Below are 24,619 nucleotides of genomic sequence, written 5' to 3'. Positions count from 1 at the left end.
CCGCACCCCGCGCCGCCCCGTGATCCATCACTGTCACAGTCGGCGCACGTCAATACCACCACTACACATACAAATAGATTAATACTGTTTTTTTATGTTTATGGAAGGCGATTAATAGAAGTGGCAAATCAATCGGTGGACATCATTGTTGACAAAGTTGGTCACATGTTTAGCATGTGACCTTTCCCCACACCTACGATTAGCACGGTTGGCTACATACAGCGTGAAAAAAGTTCAGCATACTTACAAAAGCTCACATCTCCGCCAAAAATTGTCACAGAGACGTTACATTTGAGTTGTTTTCATTTGTCACGAGTGTGCATCTCTGCTCTGGTCTTTTATTACGTAGAAATCTCGCCTCCCACCACCTGGGAGGCGAGGATTTCAAGTCCCCACAAATATCTGAAGCTCTCAAACTCGCTGGGGCTGTGAGGTAACCAGAAGATGCAAGAAGGAGCCAAGTGGATTGCAACCATCTGTGCAGAGCTTGTTGAGTGTTATCCCCAGTGCCGGATTAAGCTTGCACAGGGCCTGTAGCATATGTTATAAAGGGGCCATAATTAAAAAAAATAACACGCAAATATTAAAAGAAAAACTTTTAACTTGCATAGTAAAGTATTTGTATTTTTTCATTTGCGAAACAGCCAGATAATATGACAAATCGCTAACCTTAAACACCCAGTCGTTCATAAAAGTTTAAGGTGGTATAGTACTACAGTAAGAGCAAGTGCAGAATCACTGAACCGGAATTGATAGCTTGAAAGCATTTCGCGCGGGGCCCTTGAAAGTGCGGGGCCTGTAGCATATGTAGCTACTTGTGCTACTGGGATAATCAGGCACTGGTTCTCCTCCCGTATGAAGTGTGGTCTCTCTCAACACTCTGTTTTCCTGCCACTCAGCAATGGAATCGGCACTTCGGACTCAATGCTGGACCCCACCCCCCTCATGCAAGAGGTTCTTAAGACTCCGTGAGGATTTTCTGGTTAAACAAAGAGCATCATCATCGACAACCCAACAACAACAAAAATGTTTTTAAATAAAAACAATCGGCCAAATTAATTCGATCCCAAAAACAAGCCGTGAACATTTCAGCACAGGTAACGGGAGGGGGGGGGGGTGTGGGGGGTGATCTGCAGAGTGTGACCGCGACGTCAAAGCCTCGCTGCGGTTGTAAATTGGAACATCGGCAGAATGGCTCCAGTGGCTCTAAAGGGTCGGGATTTACCGCGAGGTGGGAAGGTTGCGAGCATGTGAGCAGAGGAGCATTTTCCTGGCACAGCTGTGATATATAAGCAAGCATGCTGTCAGCGCCGGGGTAAGCAGCTTTTACTGGGCCCGTCAAGTGTTCCCCAGGTGCTCGCTTGCTGATGTGTGTTGGTCCGTGCGTGCGCACATGCGCGCGTGTGCGCGAGCTTGTAGAAATCAGTGTTGGTGCGTGTGTGTGCGCGCGTACAATTGCACGTTCGTTTGCGTTTGTGTGAGCACGTGTGTGTGTGCACGTGTGTGTGTGTGAGGGGGGAGGGATGTTGGAGTGGTTAGCGCACTGCGCTATGAATCCAGCGACACGAGTTCCATTCCCTCTCATGACCAAAATCAGTGGTGAGATCTGCACCGGTCCTGGGCCTCCCCTAGGTCAACTTAATAATAAATCAGCACCTGGTGCAATGTGGAGACATCAGCACGAGAGAGATGAAGGCATCCAGGCGTGGTGTTTGACACACACCTCCTCGCGTGCTGTGATAACCTTTGTCGGTGTTCATTAAAAGCACTTGCCCCAACAGCCTGTGTGTCTATATGGGGAACCTTTGTCTCTGTTTTTTTAATGAAGAAGGCTGAGTGCCATTCAGGCACGTCTTTGAGGAACCAAAGGCGTTACCCATCAGTCTGGCAATCATGCACCTCCTAGTTATAATGCGATGAAGGGAATATTAGTGTGTTGGAGTATGACATTGTATCTGATTAGATGGAGACAGGTGATAAAGACCCTCTTAATGGTGCGTGCACGTGTCTGTGTGCATGCGTGCGTGTGCGTGTGTCTGCGTGTGTGTGCGTGCATGCGCGCGTGTGCGAGCGAGGTGACCTTTGAATGCGACGACTTGCTAATACACACACCGCACCAGATGAAAATGGAAATACTGCCGTGTGACCTTGGCTGCCTTGATCATGCGATGGAATCCCAGAAAGAGAGGGGTATGCAGGAAAACCCATCGCAACGGCATCCTAAACCAGTGTTCAACAACATCAACGCTGCATGCGACGAGAACGACAAGGACGACAATGTACAGCCATTCATCATACTGGGAGGTGGTTGTTTGAGGAGAGGTGATGTACCCTGTTCACTTGACACAGATGTTAGCCGTGGACAGGAAGCAAACTCAGCTGGCTGGCTTCGTAGAGTAGTTCGCTATTAGGGGCAGACTTCATTTAGTTATTTTTACGACGCTTGTGTAAACCCCGACCAATACATTTACTATAATACGTATAAACAATCAGAATAATTTACTGTACTGCCATATGCCTATCCACTGCTATAAGGAGACTTCCGCATGCAGTGTTGGTCCGCGAGGTTCTTTGACCATACTTCACCAAGCTGGTCGGGGCAGATTGATGAAGGGGTGGGGGGGAAAGACCTGTCCAGATATCACGCGCTACTCTAATTAGCAATGGCTGAGATTTATCGCCCAGTTTGCTCGGCACCGCTCCAGTAATATATGTACACGTACGCATATTTACTCTTTACTTTTAATGCAGGCCAATGCTCTTATGAAAAACCTTCTTCAGCAATAGCATGTTTCGCCACCGCCACGAGAACGAGTAGCTTGCACCAACGGATCACGGTCGTCGACGAGCATGAGCGCCGTCTCGTTGCTCGTTGGAGCAGAGCGACACGGCACATCGACGTCAGGAGTGAACTTTAGCCCGACCCCCTAGGCCTGGCCTCCGTGCAGCTACACAGACTGCACACTCGATAGCTAGCGCACCGGTTGACGTTGACGCGAGTCGGCGGAGTCCCCCTTCGTCTGTCTGTCTTTGTGCAACCTAACAGGCGTGGTGGAAGCTCCACTCCGCACGAAGGGTTTTTTTGCCGGGGGACGCAGGCCAGCGGCCGCTGCTTTGGCACGTGCACCGCGGAGGTCCGCAAACCCCCCCGCAGGCACGGGGCGCATTGTTTAAGAGCCTGTCGCAGCGTCGCAAGGGCCGACGGCGACACCGGTCATTACAGCGTGCAAGTCTAAGACCCAGGAGATTGGGAAACAATACGCGGCGCACGTTCGCACACCATCTGCTCATCCGCAAGTGGTCTTGGGAGGCAGAGAGAGCGTCTAGAAGCAAGCGTGTCTCTGGGCCCTGGGAGAGGGTCATCGCAGTGTCCTCTTGGGGCGGGCGGGGGGAGGGGGGCATAGTAGGGGGGTGGGATTCGTGGCCTCGGGGGTCCGCGAGGATCGTTGATCGATTGGACCGCAGCTTTGGGACGCGTTATTATACGCCCGGCATTCGTGGCTAGAGCCCTCTCATCGTGTCTGAGGCTTACTGGCTTAAAATGCAACCTTAGGCCCCTTAGCAAACACAGTTCGTGTGTTCTCTGCTTAATTGGTTTCACGTCAACGTCCGCTGCGGCTACGGCACACGCAGACAAAGTGGGGCTCAGTCACCGCCTCATTGTACAGGGCGCGCACGCGACTTTAAATGAATCCACTTGGCGCACAGACACGTACTAGCAGATCGGGCCTTGCTGTAAACAAGCTGCAGGCAGCTTAACATTCCTGCTTGATGCACCTCATATAAAGAAGCTTTGACAGTCTAAAAAGAAAAAAATGCGTGCACTCGATCTTTTTGGACACACCATTGTCGTTTGTCATGACAATTTGAGAAAAGCGCCCAGTAGATAACACGGTTACATTTGCTCCAATGGCCTTTTCAGTGGCTCCTTTGTTTTCCCTACGAGTCACTGGCGACACGGAAATCCATAAGCCAAGGATGCGGCGGGCGTACTTCCCGTCGGAGGCCGCGGCCGCGGCGTGAATGACTGAGCAGCGACATGGCTCTGACCTTGCGAGGAGCCATTATTGCATTACAGTCAACAAATGCGAAGAATAAATACGCCCGTGCTATTGAGCGTACCGGCGTGGGCCCATCAAACGGGCAGGGGGATTCAAAACACGACAGCGCCATTCACAAACGCGACAGCGCGATTCATTAGGGTCCCGAGCCGAGACGGGCGGGCATTGTGCGACGGCGCACGGCGCAGAGAAATGGCTTTCCGCCAGATCCGTGCCATTTAATACGCGGGGTAATCTTCTGCGGAGCATGTCACTCTTATCTAGGCTTTTTCAAATGAGCAGGCCCGTCTCCGCGTGTTTTTTTTGCTGGGGCGAAGGGGGGGGGTTGGCAAGTTAATTCAATTGGACCTTTTTTTTTCTCCCCGTCACGGCATTAGACATCGCACGCTCTCGATGGGAAGCATCAAAATGACAGCCACTCACGGCTCTAATGCGTACCTCTGTGCGTAATTCACACTGCTCCGTCATCCGCCTTATGTTTGAAAAACCCTCTGTATTTTATTCCCCACCTTCAATGCAACCACTATGCAATTGCGCTGCTGTGATCAGATTACCACTGGTAAATAAAAGGGTGCACCGCAACCATGGTCTTTTGAATAGCATAAAAAGTGAAATAAACGACACACAAATGAAAGCCCCTAAAAATGTAACACCACCATAAAGTAGTGGGATTAAGGTTTTCTAAAATATGTGACAACACTCCAACTTATTTCTTCACTTAATAAAAGCTCAGATGCAGGATAACCCTGTCAATTTATTTATACACTACGCATACGTAAGTATATATATACGTATATATTTATGCATCTGAAAATCGTGCCCTTTAATCAAATCTACACCTGCTATGGGAGAACATCCAAACTCAATCCTACTTGCTGTGCCGCCTTATGGAGAACACCTCAGGGCCTGTATAAGTGGGGACTTGCACTCAACAGAGGCTCCAGGCTCCATCTCTACACAATCAGGCAGTCAGGTTGATCGATTGATGTTCCAGCACTCACTGATTCACTCCATTCACTCGATCACCAGCGGCCAGTCGCCTCCTTATCACTCTCATTTCGCTACGACTACCATGGCACTGTTCCAACGAAGGTCACTCATTGAATCCTTCACAAATGCTGAGGACTCGGTCGACCAGACTCACCGTTTCATCTCATCCGCCACAATGCTTCTTCCTCGCACTACTCCGTTTTCAAGTTCCCTCCCATCGTCTGCTTTCCCAGTTCTGTCAATCTCGCTTAATTCAATGCAAGTACTAACTGATATCTGTTACACCTTAAATTATGCTGTTTTGCCTGCTGCTACGCACGTTTGGGCCTTTGGGCCTTTGCATGGCAAGTGTGAATAAATGAAGAGATCAATACATTTCTGGCTCGGTGGCGTGAACCGTGAGCCCACCGAACTCCACCACCGCATGCCCTCACCTGCAGCGTGGCCTCCGACGGCAGGCGCAGCTTCTGCTGGAAGAGGATGCTCATGCTGCGGTTTTGCTCCTCCAGGTCGCACACGCGCGTCCGCAGCTTCAGGCACTCCTCGCGCAGGTCCTGCCGAGAGGCCAGGGCGCATCGTCCGTCACCAGACCCATCCCGCGGCCTCCTCAGGACTCGAGGGACACCCCCCCCCACCCGGCACGCACGCCGGGTCGGCCGCTCCGGAGCCACGCGTGGGGCCGAGTGAAACGGGCCGAGGGCTCGCCGAGATCCCCGTCAGGGTTTGTAAAACCTTTGCGAATGTACGGGACGTGTAAATGTTATCCAGTCTTTCGCGAGAGCAACCTAATAGGTTTGTATATACGTACCATGTACAGGCGAGTATCTACTCGTGTTTAAATGTATGTATACATGTATACGTGCCTCTCGGTATCATTATTATTATTTAGGTGTATGCGTGTGTGCTACAGTGTTAACACTACAGCACTTGGAAGACAAAGACAGCCAGGGGTGGTGTTGGTGACATCAACCAGCTCATGCCTTAATAGGTGCTCACTAATAGCACTTTCCCTAACAGACTATAATGCTATACGTGGAACTTAGTCTTTTTATGTATGTAGATTTTGTATATAGCTAAGCAGCCATAATATATCTGTAATATATATGTAAGTATTTATTTATTTAAACATTGTGTGCACGTATAATGCAACCTTCAAAAATGGCATAACGAATTACCAAACACAAGTTAAATTATACTCTTTGGTTCTTTCGGTAAAGTCACGTAGGTAGAAAAAGTAAAATTACAAAATAAATAAACAATACATCTTCTTCTTACATTGGTCTCTCCATATATATACAATTATTTCTTGTGTTTTTTCTACACCAATTCAACGCAAGTTCATGAAACTCTTGGACCTTGCCGGGGAAGTCACACATTCAAGCAAGCCATCGCAGATGCGCTCTGTCGTGTCACGCAGACGCGCGAGAGCTCAGTAAAACAATAAACATCGGCGAGAAGAACACACTGCAGATCTGTCGGCAATGCACGCCAAGAGAGCGGACGGGCAAAGGTGCGGACATGAACGATTAGAAGGGGGTGTTGCGGAGTGAACTGACACGAGCCACTCGCCATGCCCACCCCACACAGCAAGGTACACGGCGGTGAACAACGCGCACGGTGGTGAACAAGGCAGTGAACAACGCGCAAGGCGGTGAACACGAAGCACAGCCTCGTGCCCAGGTCTTGCTGCGTGCACCACGGGAAACGGCACTTTGAAGGCCCTAAGCAGACACGATTTGTGGGTGTGTCACGTGACTGCAAACATTACATTGTGGACAAGCTACTTAATTATACCACACCCGTGTGATATAATTTGTGTAATGTCATAATAACCGCAATAAAAAATATTATTAAACGCTGTTGTTGTAATTCCAATCTGTTCATGACAACAGAAACTCCATCACAACTGAAACATTGGAAGCAGGCTAGAAACACACAGATTTAACAATGCACACAGGTGCACATTGCATGGAAAACGTTACCAACCTTGTCCAAACCAATAGCTGAAAAGAACTGACTGTGTGGCCATTTTGATATTTAGACCACTATAAGGTCGAGAGAGCTTTTGTACATGCAATGGACACCTCTGTGTGCTGTTAAATCTAAGCATTTTTTGAATGAGCTTTTATTTTAAATTTTATAGGGATCATAGTTCGAGCTGATAATTGGTGCACCCCTATTTTTCATACACCTGGGGCCCTTGATCTATTTGTGGCCATAAACCTTTGCTTAGCTTACTTATGGGCAGTGCCACCACTACATGCCAGGTTTCGCTGTACCCTGATGTCACTTCCAGTGAAAGTATGAACACGTTTCATTGCTCTTCAATGTGCTTCAAAAATATTTTAAATTTGATTGCCAATTAGGTTTAAAAATTCGACCTTGCATTGATGTGTGTTTTCTGGGGAAATAAACCCCCAAAAATTTGACCCATATGACAGGAAAACATTCAAACTCAATCTCTCTGAGTTAAATAATAAGCTGACGAAATATTCTCTTGGAAGTCTCACGGGAAGCCAAGGCCTCATTAACAACACAGAATGGCCCCGGAAGATGGTACTCTAGAAGTGCTTCTGGTGTCACTTCAACAGGCCTCTTATCCTTCATCTGACATATTTATGACTTTTAGTCTTCAAAGGTGGGCTAGGCCAATTAAACGCCATACTTATATCAGGTTTTTTAATGTGTGCAGACATGGGTGACTAGGGCTGAGACAATCAAACACGCATCACAAATGTAAAAAAAACTAAAGTCGAAATGTGGATTTTAGTTTGCTTACAAAATGTATTTTTAAAACTCAGAGGTGACCAAGCGAACCAAACACATTGGCTATTTTAGAATTCGTGATTATAATTTTTTTAAATCACAGCTGCTGTGCCACAGGCCAAAAAAGACGAAAAAGCCAAGGGCCCAGACTTAACGGTCACCACCCGACGATGACGTTACATCAGCGTCTGTTATCGCAAGATCAGCAAATACCCACCCACCTTCTGTGTGAGAAGCGCCTGTACCACCTGGTTGGCAACCTGCGGCGAAACACACCACAGCAGAACGTGAGGGACACAACGCCACCAATGGATTTGAATTTGCCAGGCGGATGCGAGAGCGACAGGGACGATGAACGGCTTAGACTTGCCCGGCTCATGAGGAGGAAACTTAAAGGAACACTGCTCCTCAGCACATTCCCAACTTCCAGCCATTCTCAATCCACCAATGGATGAAGGACTCCACATGTCGTCTCGGTCAGAGATATTTTGACCTTTCTTCACCATGCTGGTACGCGCGAGTTGCTGAAGGTTGGTTAAGATAGGATCGGCTCCCATTCAATTCACAACTGATGTTTGCCACGGCTGGGAATCAAACTTGACAGTCACTTGGTTCACAGCACAGCGCACTGGCCGGTTTACCACCACTCCGCACGCTAGGACAAAAATAACATTTCATTAACACGATTCGGTGTGGGGGAGAGCAGGCGGGAGGGAGGGCGGGCAGGCAGGCGCGGTGCGATTGACTGCACGGCATTTTTCCGGATGACCCTGGCATTTCAGTTCCGCTCCTGCCCCTCGCTTTAATTGTGTTGCTTTATTTTTATTTATGTATATATATAGTTTATGCATTCCCTTTTATAGGTCCCTGTGATATTTATGACAAAAGCCAACCCACGGCCCACCAGGGGACGCGAGGCGCTGCCCGGCAGGGTAGCGCCACGAGCCGCCGGTGACGCGACGCAGGGGAGAAGACTCGGACAAAGGCTTCATCTGCTCCGCCAATCCCACGAAAAATCCAGCAGCGCCAAAAATATCAGCTGCTCTGAATGTCAGACTGCGCAGGGAGGAGGCCAGACCAACGCCGGTTAGTCAGAGGTACGACTCAATGTCTATTGATCTGAGATTCAATGGCTATTGATCCACAAGTCAGATTAAAACTTGTTCAGAAAAACACAGCTGACATTCTGGCCGCCGTGGATTTCAAACTTCAAACAGTTAGAAATTATCTTTGAATAATAACAGATTATCCGTGACATCTGCGCGCTCGCTCGCGGCAAAATAAGGTCATGTGTTAAGCTAGTTTGGTGTCCCAATTGGCATACAAAGAATACTTTGACGATTGCCCTCCTACCGCAGCAAGATATCAACGCACAACACGTGGGTTTTATGTGCATCAGGCTCATCCGTGTTTGGAACCGCAAAGGCTTTTGTTCTGCACAAGCGAAAGCCGCCGGCCATGTGAACATCGTTGGCCGCACGGGACCCCCGCGATCTGCGTGGCGACGCGCGGCCGGCATGGCCGGCGTGGGCGGCATGGGCGGCATGGGCGGCATGGCCGGCGTGGGCGGCATGGGCGGCATGGGCGGCATGGCCGGCATGGCCGGCATGGGCGGCATGGCCGGCATGGCCGGCATGGCCGGCATGGCCGGCGTGGGCGGCGTGGGCGGCGTGGGCGGCGTGGGCGGCATGGGCGGCATGGCCGGCATGGCCGGCATGGCCGGCATGGCCGGCATGGGCGGCGTGGCCGGCGTGGGCGGCATGGGCGGCATGGCCGGCATGGCCGGCATGGGCGGCATGGCCGGCATGGGCGGCATGGCCGGCGTGGGCGGCGTGGGCGCTGCGAAACTCGCCGTGGCCGTGACCTCGGCGCCGCGGAGGCGGCGGGAGGCTAAGCGGCGACGGTGACGACAACCCGGCGCCTCGCTCATCGCGGGGCCTCGAGCCCTCCCGTCCACCCGCCCCTCCTCTCCCCTCTCGCCCTCCTCCCCCACCGACAATCCTCACTGCATCGGGGCAATTAACCGAGTGTGGCGGCCTCCCCTGGGCTGAGGGTTAATGTGAGAAAGGTCCTGGCGGACATGCCCACCGGCGATTAAGAAAACTCACGGTGAGTGAGGTTTACCGATATGGACCCTGCGACGCCGCAGCTCCTTCTGCTGTTTGCCGCCCACTCGGCACGCCGCGACTCTCCCACCCCTCTCTCGAGTCGATCATTTGTCACGATTCATTGATCAGATTCAACCCAAGTCCTTTTGGGGTTTTTCGCATGTAAAATTGCGAAAAACGCAGCGCCCCTATTGGCTGCAGGGGCCCCCACGAGAAGCGATCCCATACAACGCCTACGAATCAAACACAATCGACTCGTGCGCACACAATTTGACGTGCGTATCGCGAGGGATCGAGATAATTTTCAGGGACGAATCGACGCGTCGTTCCACGCCCCCAACAAACCGCCGTGCGCCGCTGGCCGGCTCAGCACCGCGAGTGAGTGAAGGGTGGGGGGCGAGACGGGGGGGGTGGGGGGGGAATGGGGGGGGGGGGCCTGCGGTGGCGGAGAGGCGGCGCTGCTCTGCGCGGCGACGACGGCGAGCGGCGATTGGGGGGTTACCTCGTCCAGGCAGCGCTCGTACTGATCCCGCTGGCTCTCGTTCTCCAGAGACAGCGCCGAGTTCTGCGCCTGCGACAGAAGTGCACGGCGTCACGCGCGCTCAGCACCAACACCCCCAAGTCCACAGCCACATCCCCCCCCCGCACGGTGTTGGAGGGGGCTCAGAACCCCCATCCTCATCCAACCCTCCTCTGTTTGTCGTCACCTTTATTTCACCAGGAGATGAACAGTTGAGGCAGTGAAACAGCATTCGCTCTTGTGCAAGGTCGGCCCCAGGTTGGGCGTCACGCCGCGGAAGGTTTTGAGAGCAATCGCGGAATGCGCGGTGGACACGAGCGCACCGTATCGTTCCTCGTTCTCTTAAAGATGACGTTTGGTTTCAGCTTTGATCGCCACTGATGGAGTTTTTGTACGTTCCCCTCCCACGCCACCACACCCCACCCAGCCCCAGGCCTCTTAACAAGGTCACACGGCAGGGTCGGAGCAGCATTGTCACCACCGGCATGAAGACCTCGGCACAAATGCCAACGAGGCAGGAGCTGGCCGAGTAAAGAGCGATGTCGACGATGATAATGACGCTAACGGCCACGCGTTGCACCAAGCCCTTTTACAAAGCAAAGCGTTGATCGGGAGTGCAGAAAGCCCCTCGTGCCTTCCTGGCCGCTTCTCGACGCACTGCAGCCCGAGCATTGTGAGCGCAGTTGCAGCCACCAGCTAAACGTCTCGGTACTCAAATTGTAAACGTCGTGCGTTTATGCTCCAAAACACAACTGGTTAGTGCTGAACTAGTAATGAATTGACAAACCTGACTGATTGGGCTGTGTCGAGTGATGGTGAATTTAAGACGCATTCATATTTACGCGACCACAACCAACAACAAAGAGTGGTGGACCTTCCCCCCGACACATCCCTGAATCGCCGTCACCCCAGCCGAGTTGAACACGAGGGCAGCCTGCTCCCATTGTGATGTCATTCTGGCCTCGGCGGTTAAGCACAACCCGTTTCTGGCGCTGTGATAAGACTTATTGTTGATAACGACGCCATCCTCGCACATTAAGGTCTTGAGCCGAGGGAACAACACGGATATAATGTCCAGGATCGTTGGCCTTTAACTCTGTGTTAGGAGACAGGGGAAATGAGTTTTCACAACCTTTTGTGATTCGCAGCAAGTTGGATTTTTAGTCTTGCCACGTAAAGACCCTCCGGGCGCCGTAGATGAAGTTACTGGATTTAATCAAACGTCCTATCGGGCTGGTACAACAACACACGGTAGTGGCATCACTGCCTGGATACCAACTACCCATTAAAAAAAAACATTTAAAAAATGCATTCCTCACAAAAGTGTGTTATTGTACCTTCGTCCGCCAATTAAATGTTGTACAAATCAAACTTTTCTTCATTACGGCCCACTGACAAAATTCGGTTTCCTCTTGCTTGAAAACGAGCGAGACCAAAAATCGTTAACCCGGTGGCAGAATCAATAACATCTGTAAAAACAAACCTTGACAACTTCTTTGTTTTCGTTTCTGGAGATTAATTACTTTGCGCAGGCACTTGGGCAGGCTCCCTGATTGGTTGTCGGATGTGATTAAAGTGCCGGGTCTCATGAAAGCCACGGTGGGGCACCCCGAGCCCCTCTCCGGCCTTTTTCCCTGCCGCAAATTAAATCACGTTTAACGCACTAAACATATCACCTAATGAGCCCAAAAGACTTTACAATCTACAAGAAGGAAGCCCCTGCGAGCCGTGCCGTGGCGGGACCGGGTGTGGTGCTGAACCAACACGATTTTACGATTTATAAACGGCAAATTAAGGGTCTTTCTCGAAAGGCACATTCACCAGGCGAGGCCGGGAAGCCATAGAGGGAGCCGATATCGCGAGCCGCGTCAAAATTTACACGCGCGGACGAGCGGCAGCAATCGTGTCCAGACCAGGGCTTTCAATCCGCGTAGCTCGAGATGTCGAGTGCACGATAACAGCGTCCACGTCGAATGTGCCCAGTGGCAGAAACGAGCGGCAACAAATCTCTTTGCTCGTGGTGCGCTCGTCGTGACCTTGCAATATTACAGAGATGCCTCTCCATTCGAGTGAGGGAATCACAGGGTGATACAATGCACAAAGATCCCCCGTATAACCGACACAGGCTGTTTGAGCAAACGCTGTTTGCGAGCACCTCTTAGGCCTGGCATGGCACACGAGAATACAAACAAAAAGAACATATCCTACTATGTAAGAAAAGTTTTGCTGGCTGGCTGGCTGGCTTGATGTCTGGCTGGCTGGTGCACAGGCGGTCACGTTCATGTCGATGGTGAATAACGTCACACCCCACTCCCACCCTGCCCCCTCACCTTTGTATCCCCCAAAAATGCACGGGCAGTGATAATAGTGCCCTTCATTCGTAAAGAAAAACCACAGAAATATCTTTTTTTTGCCTATTCATTCACAGTGTTTTCTATGTGGCAGGAAACTCGGGGTGCCCAGAGAAAACACACACACATAGTGAAAAAAACACTGAGGGGTCCTACATCCCCTGGTCACCTCGCAGCCCTAGCCTACATGCCCTGGTATTCCTAGGTAGGCTCCCATTCAAGTACTAACCAGGGCTCAACCCTGCTTAGCATTCGTTAACACAAAATACGGACGATAGAGCAAGCGGTCTCACTCAAGTATATGAGTTCACGGGACGCACACAACACGTGCGTGGCAACTTGAACTACGAAGAGTGAAGGCTACTTCAAGCTAACGCACACGTGAACTCAAATGCAAAGAGACTATATCTTCGCTGGATACATCATCTGCATCGCCGTGCCCCGGAAAGGCACTGGGGAAACGAGGGAAACAAGCGCGGTGTCATCCGTTCACAATGACGCATGACCCCGCGTTGACCTTTTCTGCAGCAGTGGCAGCACATCGTTTGGTGGGGCAACTTTGTCTTTTCCAACGTAAGCTGCTACTGGATCATTTGCGCTCCCCTCATTACCTCCACCTCCTCTCACTGCCTCTCACTCTCCTCATTACTCCCGCTGCCTCTTATTACCACCACCACCACCACCACGTCCTGCCAATGTCTCCATTACTTCACAACACCTCCTCTGTCACCTCGTTATAGGAACCTCATCATCACAATTCTCCATCTCCCTGCCCCTCTACATCCTTGAATACCTTTCGCTGCTTCTCCATCGTGTGTTCACCATCACCACCTCTAACTAACCTTCATTGCAATTGTACTATGATCAGTTTAAAAATTATCTGCCCGAGTTGAATTGCGCTGCAGGGAAACTAATTATTTAACATTGATTCATGTTTGTGCAATGTTTTCTATTTCTCGTGAGATGTTGTCGTGTTTGCGCCGACTTGTGTTCTGCACCATGGCTGTACTTTATGTTTTATTTGCTTTCGTCATTCATGTGACCCAGGTCACTCCTGCGAGTGAGAGTCAGCCTGGTCTACCGAGTTCTCGTCAACATAAAATGGAACTTCCAGCCCAGCAATTGCTCCTCCTTCCTCACGTGACCTTATCCATCCTCATCGTTACCATCACCTCTTCATTCCTCTCTCTACCCCCACCTCATCACGCCAGGGCCTCTTGCTCTGTCCAGACTGCACTCTCCTCCGCCGACCCTAATGAGGCCAGTGGCTGCTGTAAGTATTTTGTCATCCATACATCCAAGCGCAATACCTATTCGGTTTGTTTGATTGCCGAGCCTGTTTGTTTATTCAAATAAAATTACGTCATTTGTTACACGGTGACAAGCAGTCTCATTAAGACTGCATTTTAAATATCGCGCTCCGCAAAAAAGAAAAAGACGATACATAGCGTGTAGAAATAAATCCTTTCCGCTCCGCGCAAGTAACGGAATTATGAAATGAAAATTCCACTCTTTATAACCAATCAAAGGTGAGAAAATCCAAGGCGCTCCGTTGAATTAGACCCCATCGGTGCTCAGCTCTTTAAAAAGGCTCTGTGTTTGAGGTGTAAGCGCACGTGTGCAGATTTCCTGGTTGAACACATGCGTGTAGCTTTTGGCGGTGACCTTGCCGTGTTTATTTTCGTAACGGTGTTTAATGAGCAATGTTTCACTTCCTGCTCACGAACCGTGCACTCATTTGCTGGACTCTGTAAAGAGAGCCCAATGCCTGCACACATCTGATATTTAAACATCTGCCTTTTTGTACCTGAATTCAAAAGTTGTCCATTGTGGACCAACTACTTTGTTACTTATAATCGGTATTCAATAAATGTAGGCGCTTTATTCACATTAGATTTGTTTTAATATATATTTCCATAAATTGTATATCTTTTTTACTGCCCCTTGTTAAGAGATGCCTTTCAGTCACTACGGCTGGCTGGTGTGGGTTGTTACGGGGGGGGGGGGCGTCCTCCTTCTGACATCACTTGCACTTTCGATGAATACGGTTGGCGACGTATGGTGTGAAAGAAGTTCCACATACGTACATGGCCTGCTGGTGATGTTTGCCGTGGCTGAGAATCAAACTCGGGTTTGAGCTTCCATGGACCAGTGAACAGAGCAGCCATCACTCCTGCACTACTCCCTCACACATGAAATGAGTTTATACGAAACTTTTTTTTAATCACATTTACCTTCTCGTAAAACTTAACAGCTTTGAAGGAAAAAAAATAAATCTCAATGAAAGTTATTGTTATGACAAGTGCTAGCTATATATGAAGGCCATACTTAAAATATTCCCTTTCTTCTCAGTGACAGTAAAAAATAATTCTCACTAATTTTATATATTTTTTATTCAAAATGTTCATTGTATTTTCACACTAATTCTCTGAACCATGTGCGACATAATTTAAATACTTAAACAGTTTGTTTTTCTAAACGACATATATATAAAATACCATTTTAAAGCCATATCTTAGCAATGCCACTCTTGAAGCTAGGTGCATTTTTAATCGGCGGCTTTGAATCAGTAAAGGGGGTTGTTTGTCCATACGTCACCACGGCTGGCTGGTGTGGGTTGTCAACGGGGGTGGGGGGTGGGCCGTCCTCCTTCTGACATCACTCGCACCTCCAATTAATACGGTTGGCTACGTATGGTGTGAAAGAAGTTCCGTGACGTCGCTTTGCGCCACCGTGCACTTAAATAAAATTTGGCAAACTTCTCACGGCCATAAATATGAATTCCAGGAAGAGTGATGGTTTATCAGACTGCATTTGAAACGTAAAGACAAAACCCGTATAATTTGAAGCAGCTTCAAACCAGAACGCTACCTGAAAGAAAATAATTATCCGTCGAAAATCAAGCAGATTGTGGTACCAACTCAATCAACAATCACTACGCGTACGCACACACGCGTGTACACATTGCGTGCAAGTTAATGCACGGAAACATTGCCAACAGAAGACCTTTGAGCTTGTGGGCAAATCTGCTTTGAAATCTTCTATAGCCATGATCAAACATGGCAGGAACAATGTAACAGCATGAAAAAGAATGTATGCGCGCGTTCGTGTGTGCGTGTGCACGGAACACTGGCCTTGAATTTTAAAGAAAAGATGCTGAGGAGGTTTTTGTAATGATAGGTAAGGGAAAAATCCAAGACAATAGCGTGACGCTTATGGAAGAGTCTGGACGAACCATTCAATAACCACTTCTGCCAATTAGCATGATATTGTTCACGCACAATGTTTAGCCCCCATTTTACTGGATTATTTTTTACTTATACATATTTGAGGAATATCTTCATTTCAGTGGGTATGCCTGAGAGCTTGGCAGCTCAATTCTAACCCTATTTGAAACGGCGTCTTTTGTCTGTGAAGAAATCTCATTTCTTTGCTCTCTGTCTAATTCGGCAGTCAATGGAATTCACTTTGTACGCCAGATAGTATAATGCAACCTACAGCCTCAGCTCCGCATACTTACGGAACAAAAATTGCGTTACCATTTGCTGCAGGGACACTTTTGTGCCCTACCAAACTGATGTTTAATCGGCGGTGGAAATCCGATGATACTGACAAAGTAATTATATTTGCGAAAAGAATATCACTGTGGGAAAAAAAATGGAGCGAGAATCCTCAGAGGATTTCTGTGACTTTCACACTGTGGTAATTAAAAGGAAGGAACATATTAAAGCATGATTAGTGGTCTCAGCACCTCGTGGATTACAATCTTGTTATCTGGTCTAAGCAAGCGATACTTGAGAGCGTTTTTTACACTTTACTTGCTTAAAGATGCAGGGATATGTATACAAGCCGTTTAATTATGCCGTAATGAACACGTGTCTTATAAAGCATCAGGAAACTGCGAACACGATCAGGCACCATGCCACTTTTCTTCGGTGTCGTTGCTCAGTCTCCGAAATTATAGAAATCTTTGCTTTGAAAATCCACGAAATTGCGCAAATAATTAATTTAATCGCTGAAAATATTCCTTGAAATGTTCACATGAAATTAACGTTCGTAATAATGCTTGCCGTTAGTTAATGTGTCATGGGCTTATTTTACGAAGCTACGCATTTTAACACATTTTTTCTTTACATCTGATAGCCCATCTTCAGGGCACATCATCACCCCACACATGACGCTCTGCACAGCAACACTCGCACAACACATTGTTTAGAAAGGGGCTCATAAAACGCGAGAAAAATTAATGAAGGCAATCCATTCATGTGGTGCAGCCTCGGGGAATAGTAATTATTTTATATTTCGTAATAAATAAAAAATAATAAAGTGCAGTTCTACCAATTCGGGATAAAAATGTAACCATTTTTCTATTTAATAGTCTAAACTACCACGGGGCCATGTGGTCTCCAGATTCATTATCTATTGCTAAGATATATCTTGCAGACATCATCCATGCATGTAAGTGGCTTGCTTCAATATCGTTCATCAGCCGTGGCAGTAGAGCAAACACATCTCCTCCCGCTAAGGTCAAAGTGTTGTCCTGGGCTGTGCAACACTGCTCTCTGCTGTACCGTCCATGGTGCAAACTCCAAACGGAGGAAATGCAGCTCTGAGCGATCGCTCTTTTTGTACGAAATATTAAAAAAAAATTGGCACTTCAAATCTGCGCTTACAAAATCCCAAAGCGTGTCTTAGCATTTTCACTTTCCCTCTGGGCATATTGGTGTTTGACACAAATGTGCACTCTAGTTTTAATCACTTTATGGCTTGCGTTTGTTTCTGATGGTTCCGAGTAGTATTGAGTCTAGTTCTAAACCTGGTTAGGAGCCTGATTCCGACTCGTTGAGTCTGTATCTGAACCTGGTCCCGAGCCTGGTTCCGAGCCTGGCCCTGTGTCTGTGCTCTGTGGACTTCAGTTTTAGCCTGCTCTGCTCCTTTGCACGAGACATTCTGACTGATAACAGCTTTGGTTTGCAGACAAACTCACCAGACACCCCCCGTCGACTCATGCAGAGGAGCAATCGGGGAATGCACACGAAACACTTGCCTCTTCGTATCACAGAACGAGGTCTCAATCGAAGGACCTTCAATTGAGATGAACGCTGGAAAGCTTGCCTTCACATACACAGATACTCATGCATGGAACGACAGACCTGCTCACATCTGCAATGCAGTGAGGTGCAAATGTTTTATTGCCAAGTTAGCCAAATTAACTGTATCAGACATAAATCTTGACTTAAAGCTTGCATGACTGCAGACATTTCAGAGTTTTAAATACTGTAGTCATCTACGTTGTGTCGTGTAATTTGTGATTCTGTTGTTTCATTTTTCACACCGTGAAAATTAGAGATTAAATCACACAACATTTCTTTTTCTGGTAAATGAGTTTCTAAATAAATCATATATATTGATGGAAAGTATATACTGAGAGAGTGTGTATTCACATAAAGAATGGCCATTGCCTGAAACGTTGCCGATTCCATAGTTTTACTTTTGAGGCCACAGGGTTGTTGATGAACGTGTTGAGTTGTTGGTATTCATGTCGTCATGGCTGTCAGTGTCAATATGATTAAAACCTCAAAGGTCAGACTTACTAATGCTGCTACCACCACTGCATTGTAATTCCAGCGATAATCACATTAAGCCCCCCGCACTCTTTTTCAAGAGGGCCCTGCATTGGGTTGTCCGGCTAATTCTCTTCATTAAATGCGTGGCTTCACGTGCGGAAAAAAAAAACCGGAGCACTCGGAGAAATCTCTCGCACACAAGGGCATCGCACAGATAGATTCATTAACCCACAATGTACTGCCATCTCCTGGTCACATCGCAGCAGGGATGTTTAGTTATATAACCTAACCGGTAATGGATATCCATTGTAATTTAGATGCCTACACTAGCCCCCACCCCCACCCTCTTTGGCCTTCGCACCTAATTGGCTCAGAGGTGACGACATCACATTTATCCCTCTGTTCAAGAATGAAAGAGGAGGATTTCTCCACAAATATGGCTGTCGCCTGATGATGCTAGTTGTAATTTCTGCCAAAACGCCATACTGGAATTGTAAATGTTGTGGGTTTACTCTCCAATACAATGGTGTTCTGGCATGTTCTGTTTACGTGACAAACCTTACTAGTCGAGTGTGTCGGGTGGTGGCGGATTTAACGACACATTAATATTTATGTAATCTAACCCAAAAAAAACCTCTATTATGGATATTGGTCATGAGAGCCTACGTGTTAAAACATTTTATTTATAAAAAGATGCGAAACCTCACATAATTACACTCGTTGAAAATAGCCATCTGGAAAACGTTAAAAGCATATGCTGAGGTATGGTTGTGAAAAAGTTAAATTACAACTCTTTATCAATCCCCTGCTGGATGGAGGTCTCATACTTCATCCCCTGCTGGATGGAGGTCCCATACTTCATCGCACTAGCTCACAAAATAGCGAGACAACGGCCCATTCAGACATCGCTTGCAACTTATGTTAGCCATGCCTGGCCGGGAATCAAACTCAGATCGTTTGTATTCAGATCGCTTGGTTCATAGGGCAGTGTGTTAACCACCTGCGTCGCCATTCCATGCCTTGTGCAAAATATGGCTTAAAAATAGATAATCACTCAATAATTTTCACAAACTCAAAAGAAGATTAACTTTTGCAGCAGTCAGCAGAAACGTGTGCTCAACCGCATCGCACGCCGTCAAACACATTTGAAGAATCCGCCGTGCGGAATCGGTTGCATTTCCAAATTGTGCATTTTACGATGTTCCAGGAAGCATCAGCTTTCACTCAATGTCATGTTAAGCAAGTGGGAAAGAGCACATGAACAAATAGCCCGAGTTAAGCGACAAAGTCACACGTTGTACCACGTATCCCATAACGAGTTAATTGCAGATGGTCACAGACTGCAGGGAAATCATGGGCCAGATGCAGCGGCGTGCGTCGGCTTGGCGCTGGAGTGAAATCTCATGGGTGGCTCGCGAGGGCCAATTCCAGCAATGAAAAAAATGTTTAGGTAATAAAAGCCACCAGAAACATCTAAAGTGGATGTCAAAGTGCTTCCCGCAAGCAGCTGCTGCTGTTATTCTTTCACTCGGGCTCATGAACCTGTCTCATTTGTCACGTGAAATTTTCGGCTGCCGAGAGCAGGCAAAAGCCGATAAACGGCCCATTGTTTGAAAATATAAAAACTGACAGCACTTGACATCTCGCACATGCTTCTTGGTCAGAACTTTTGAAACATTTCCATTACCAACAATGTCCTGTGCTGATAAGGGCACTTGCCCTTAACGCTGATAAGTGGACTCAATGATTTATTGTGGAAGAAATGTGCGCAGGATATGGGGTCTAGGCCAGGGACGTGCGGTCAGGGGAGGCAGGGGAGGCAGAGCCTCACCTGTCATACTCCAATGAAAACAGCTGTTACGAAAATTATAAAAAAAAGAACAATCAAATTAAATAAATATAAAGATTTTTCCACTGATCTGTGTTATAAATGTAATTTTTGTACGATTTCAGTAATTTTTATAATCAAAATCGACAAATTTGCGGAGCTCCGCTACAAATACAGGAAGAGACGAAAGGTGAGGCAGCAACGAGCTCAGCCTCCCCTCTGATTGCGCAACCCCTCACTAACTGGGTGGAGCGCGGGCAATAAGCGCATGCCTGTTACTGTCTCAGTATGTCACCAATGTAATGTTTCTAGACTCCTTCATTTCATGTCCTCGCCTTCCATACTCCAGGTAACTTATTTCACGTATGTGTATAAATATATTTAGGCTCGCTGGTCTCGTCATGAAACTGCAATGAAAAAGTACCAGGGGAGGCAGCTATGACATCTGCTTCACTGAGGGGGACGTGTCTAACACGCCCCCCTCGACGAGGCCACGCCCCCTCCGTGAGGCACACGCCCCTCTCGGCGAGGCCACGCCCCCTAAACGAGGCCACGCCCCCCTCCGTGTGTGAATCTGGCTCTGACACCAGCCAGTGTCTCCCCAGCCATTGGCCTCACCGCACGTCACTGGTCTAGACCATCTCCCTCTGATTAAACGCCAGCAAACGCCCCTCAAGTCCACTCTGCAGCCAAGCGACATGCACAGCAATTATGTAGAAGATATTGAATTGCCAAAATGGAGGGTGTCAAAGCACCACCAATAAGTTTACGTTTCCTGTTGATGTTTGTGGTGTCGGCGTAGGGCAATGAATACGCTTTATATATATGCGCTGCTTTCAATATTTTAAATGTGCATGATTATAATCTTGTCAATCTGGAGATCTCGTTCCGAGTCGTGAGCAGGCGTGTGCATCCATGGTATCTCGGCATGGATGTATACGTGCGTGCGTGTGTGTTTCCATGGGAAAATTATTTCCAGAGCAAAGCCAGTGAAGGGTTATCACTAAAATACACGCTGCTATACACACCGCCGCACACACTACCTCGTGGCAGTTTCACCACAGACGAGGAGGCAGCTCTGGCAAGAGTCAAGTTGTACGACAGCAACCTCAACATCTGCTGCTCGTAAAGCTGACGCTCACCCTACGAAATATAAACGACTTGTAAAGAATTTCACTCACGGCTTCATGCAATTTTAAAAGTGTATTTTAAATTGGGTGAATACACAATAGTCTTGTGCTGTGAAGTATCTGTTGAAAATTGTAATGTTTGATCATTGCATTATTGACGATAACTGTTAACAAAAAATCTTAGATGTAAATCAAGGGCCTGGATTGTGGTTTATATGCATAAACCAAAGGTAGTGAGTTATTTGTGCTTAGGTTTTAAGACATTCCAATTACACGTGCGATTAGTTGAGAATTATTGATTAATTGATTCGTCATTCTTATTCACGTGATATGTTCTCATGATAAGTGGCAAAAGTTATTTCCACTGTTTTAAATTGAACGCATTAATGTTCCTGGAAATTACCTTTTTTGTTTGTTACACCGATAAAATCTGTCTCCCGGAGGTGGCGCGCTGACATTCGAGTTGTGACTCGTGCGGCATGAATCAAGACGGCAGTGGTGGTGTCAGTAACGCTGTACACACAACGGCAACGACCACGTGCGAGTCTACACGTCGAGCGCGTGTGCGTTTAAAAACCCTCTCGCACAAACAAAATGAAAAGTCGCTTGATACGCCAGACTTCCAGACGAAAAAAAAACCAGGGAGCGCAGGAGTCAAAAACCCCCACTTTTTGCCCGATCTATTTTACTCAACCCCACATTTGATCTGCAAAGTGGCAACAATTGGAGCTTACGTATGTGTACAGGGGGTCATACACACATAATGTGAAACACATGGACAACATACAATTCTCAACACGTGGTCTTTCACCTTGTCTGATGATGGCCAGAAGCGAACATTTATTAAGCAAAATTGCCCGTCTGAGAAACCCAAGCCAGCCAGTCAAGCAGCAACAAGTACAAGGCCTGCATTGTAATTGATCTTTTGTTGAGCGGAGCTTCCTGGCGTGGGAGGCGTGGGGGTGGTGGTGGTGGTGGTGGTGGCGCGGCGAGTGGAGTGGTGGAGTGGGTGGCACAGGGCTCTGGGGGGGCGGGGGCTGTGGGTTGGCGCGGCGTTCGTAATCTTCAGAGGCGTTGTTACCTCGAGGCTCTGCAGGCGTTCCAAGAGGGCACGGATCTTCTTCCTCTCCTCCTCGAAGCCTGCGTCGCCCACCACGCCGCTCGTCTGCAGCTCCGGGATGACGGCGTCGGCGCTCCGCGGAGGCGGCGTGTAATCCGGGCCCGAAATCACGTCCTAATGGACAGCGGGTGTCAGGGTTATCTCGGCAAGTCGTACCTGGTGCGGTGCGTAAACACAGCAATGTGGTGCTGGCCAGCCACCTCGACGTGCGCCGAGCCGGCCTTAATAGGTGCTCGCTAACAGGCACTTGTACCATCAGCTGTTATGAGGCTATACGGAAGTCTTTGTACCGTACAATATTTTATCTGCTCTGCGCATCATGCGACAAAGTTAATTGTTTACAGTGCCAAAGTCTTTTCCGTTTGTTGTCTGCCAACTGTTCCGTTAAGATTTCATTCAAGTGGAATCCTACAGTTGAGATCACATTTACTTCATCTTTACTTGATCAGCCTCTTTGCACCAAGTGTAAGCAAGTAAATTACACCCAAACCATAACGCGCACACGCGCGCAGCGTAAATTGTGCCTTGCGTTAAATATTTTTTTTATTTTACCACGTAAGGCCCACTGAGCTATATAGCTCAGAAACAACCTGGCCACAAATGATAGCTCATCGACGTGGCTTGGCACGTGGACGTTTATAGCAGCCAAATACTCTTAAATGTACGTTTCTAAATGAGGACCAGGAGAAAAATCCACACGATCACGGGGAGAATGTGCAAACTCCAAATATACAACAGGCGTCAGGGTGGGAATCGAAAACACGACCTCCTCCTGCGTAACAGGCAAGGCAGTTAACATCTCCTAGCCACCATGGCACTCTATTCATGTGCCCCCGAGAGAATAGTCAAGGATAAACCCCACCACATTTAAAACAGCCATGCCACAAACACTCAATAGGATGAACGTGCATTAATGTTGACATAATAGTGTTTTAAGCCTCTTTTTAAAATTCATATCTGCCAATTTCCTTAAAAATCAGGCCCGTACCAGGTGCCAGGAAGAAGGCAACGTGATAGGGTCTTAACGTAACTTTAGTTTTCTTTCTTCTGGACTACCAGCAGTAAAATATAACTACGCTGACAGGCTCAAGCCAAAACACAAGACTGCGCAACTTTGGTTCTCTGAGAAATGCGTTCATCCTTTGTTGGATTGGCGTCACAGTGCCAGACCCTTGTAAAAAGGGCACAGCACAACACATAATGTACATGTACAAAGGCGACGTTCGCCAGTAATCTGTTGACAGAGTACTTTGAGGCCGGATTGTGTCAGATCTCAAAAGCTAAGCAGGGTCAGCGCTCCAATTGGTGACGGGCGATCATAGAGGCAAAATTACCGGGTCTTTGAGCAGAGTGCTGTCCATTATTCTGGAACGAGTCTGTGGGAGGCATTCCCCTTGTCCAGTTCAATTGTTCAACCTATGCCCTTGCACGACAGGGTGCTGAAAGAGAAACTATTTAAAGAATCGGTGGTCCAATCTACCTGACAGGCATGAAATCAGCAGTGACATCCTTTGATATTTCACACAGTGAGAATGTTAACCCCCGACATCCTCGATAAAATTCAACTCACAACCGAATGAAAACGTTTGGCCTGGCTACGTATGCAGGGAACAGGGGAGTGGGGGGCGCCAATTCAAATTACAAGAACGAACATTAAAACATGTTTATCGACGTAGTTGTTAAACGGCACAGAATAAACGGCAAACTCGTCAACTAAGGGACACTTTGTTGGGTAGCGGACGGTCCCCGGCGTGTCCGGACTCGGGGCCGGGTTAAAAGAGAAAGCTCTTGATCAGCAGGGCACGGCCTGGCGAGGAGACAGAACACGCCGGAGGCTTCAACGAACGAGGCCACAGCGCGAGCGGCTCCTTCACCGCGCATCTGACGCCGCTTATTTACGGAGGGCCGGGCGAGAATTTATGCGCTGCTCCTTAAGTCATTAGGCGACACACGTGGCTGAAAACAGCCGAGCGATTCTGGACAAGCGGAAAAGCGATCAGATAGCGAACTGGACAGCAGGGGGATTGAGTGGCACACGTGGCGTGTGCACACGCACAATCGGACGCACGCACGTACGGACTCGTTCGCTCGCACGCTCGACAGTGCCCGCGACACGCCGACTCATTCCCGAGTGCCACTGACGGATTGCACGGGGATCGCTCCCCGGTGACGACGCGC

General features: G+C 48.2%; 1 protein-coding gene across 1 annotated transcript in view; it reads right to left on the bottom strand.

Annotated features, from left to right (window-relative positions):
- NCKAP5 (NCK associated protein 5) overlaps positions 1-24,619 on the bottom strand; it is a 232,192-nt gene that overhangs the window by 23,343 nt on the left and 184,230 nt on the right. The window contains exons 11-14 of the mRNA XM_078876191.1: positions 22,403-22,555; positions 10,428-10,496; positions 8,039-8,077; positions 5,486-5,605 (exon numbers count right to left, since the gene is read on the bottom strand). Of these exons, the coding sequence (XP_078732317.1) occupies positions 5,486-5,605; positions 8,039-8,077; positions 10,428-10,496; positions 22,403-22,555 (381 nt within the window). The remainder of the gene's footprint in view (positions 1-5,485; positions 5,606-8,038; positions 8,078-10,427; positions 10,497-22,402; positions 22,556-24,619) is intronic.

This window comes from Lampetra fluviatilis, chromosome 2 (genome assembly GCF_964198595.1).
Source record: "Lampetra fluviatilis chromosome 2, kcLamFluv1.1, whole genome shotgun sequence".
In the NCBI taxonomy this organism is placed as follows: domain Eukaryota; kingdom Metazoa; phylum Chordata; class Hyperoartia; order Petromyzontiformes; family Petromyzontidae; genus Lampetra; species Lampetra fluviatilis.
This window is presented reverse-complemented; position numbering and strand designations above follow the sequence as displayed.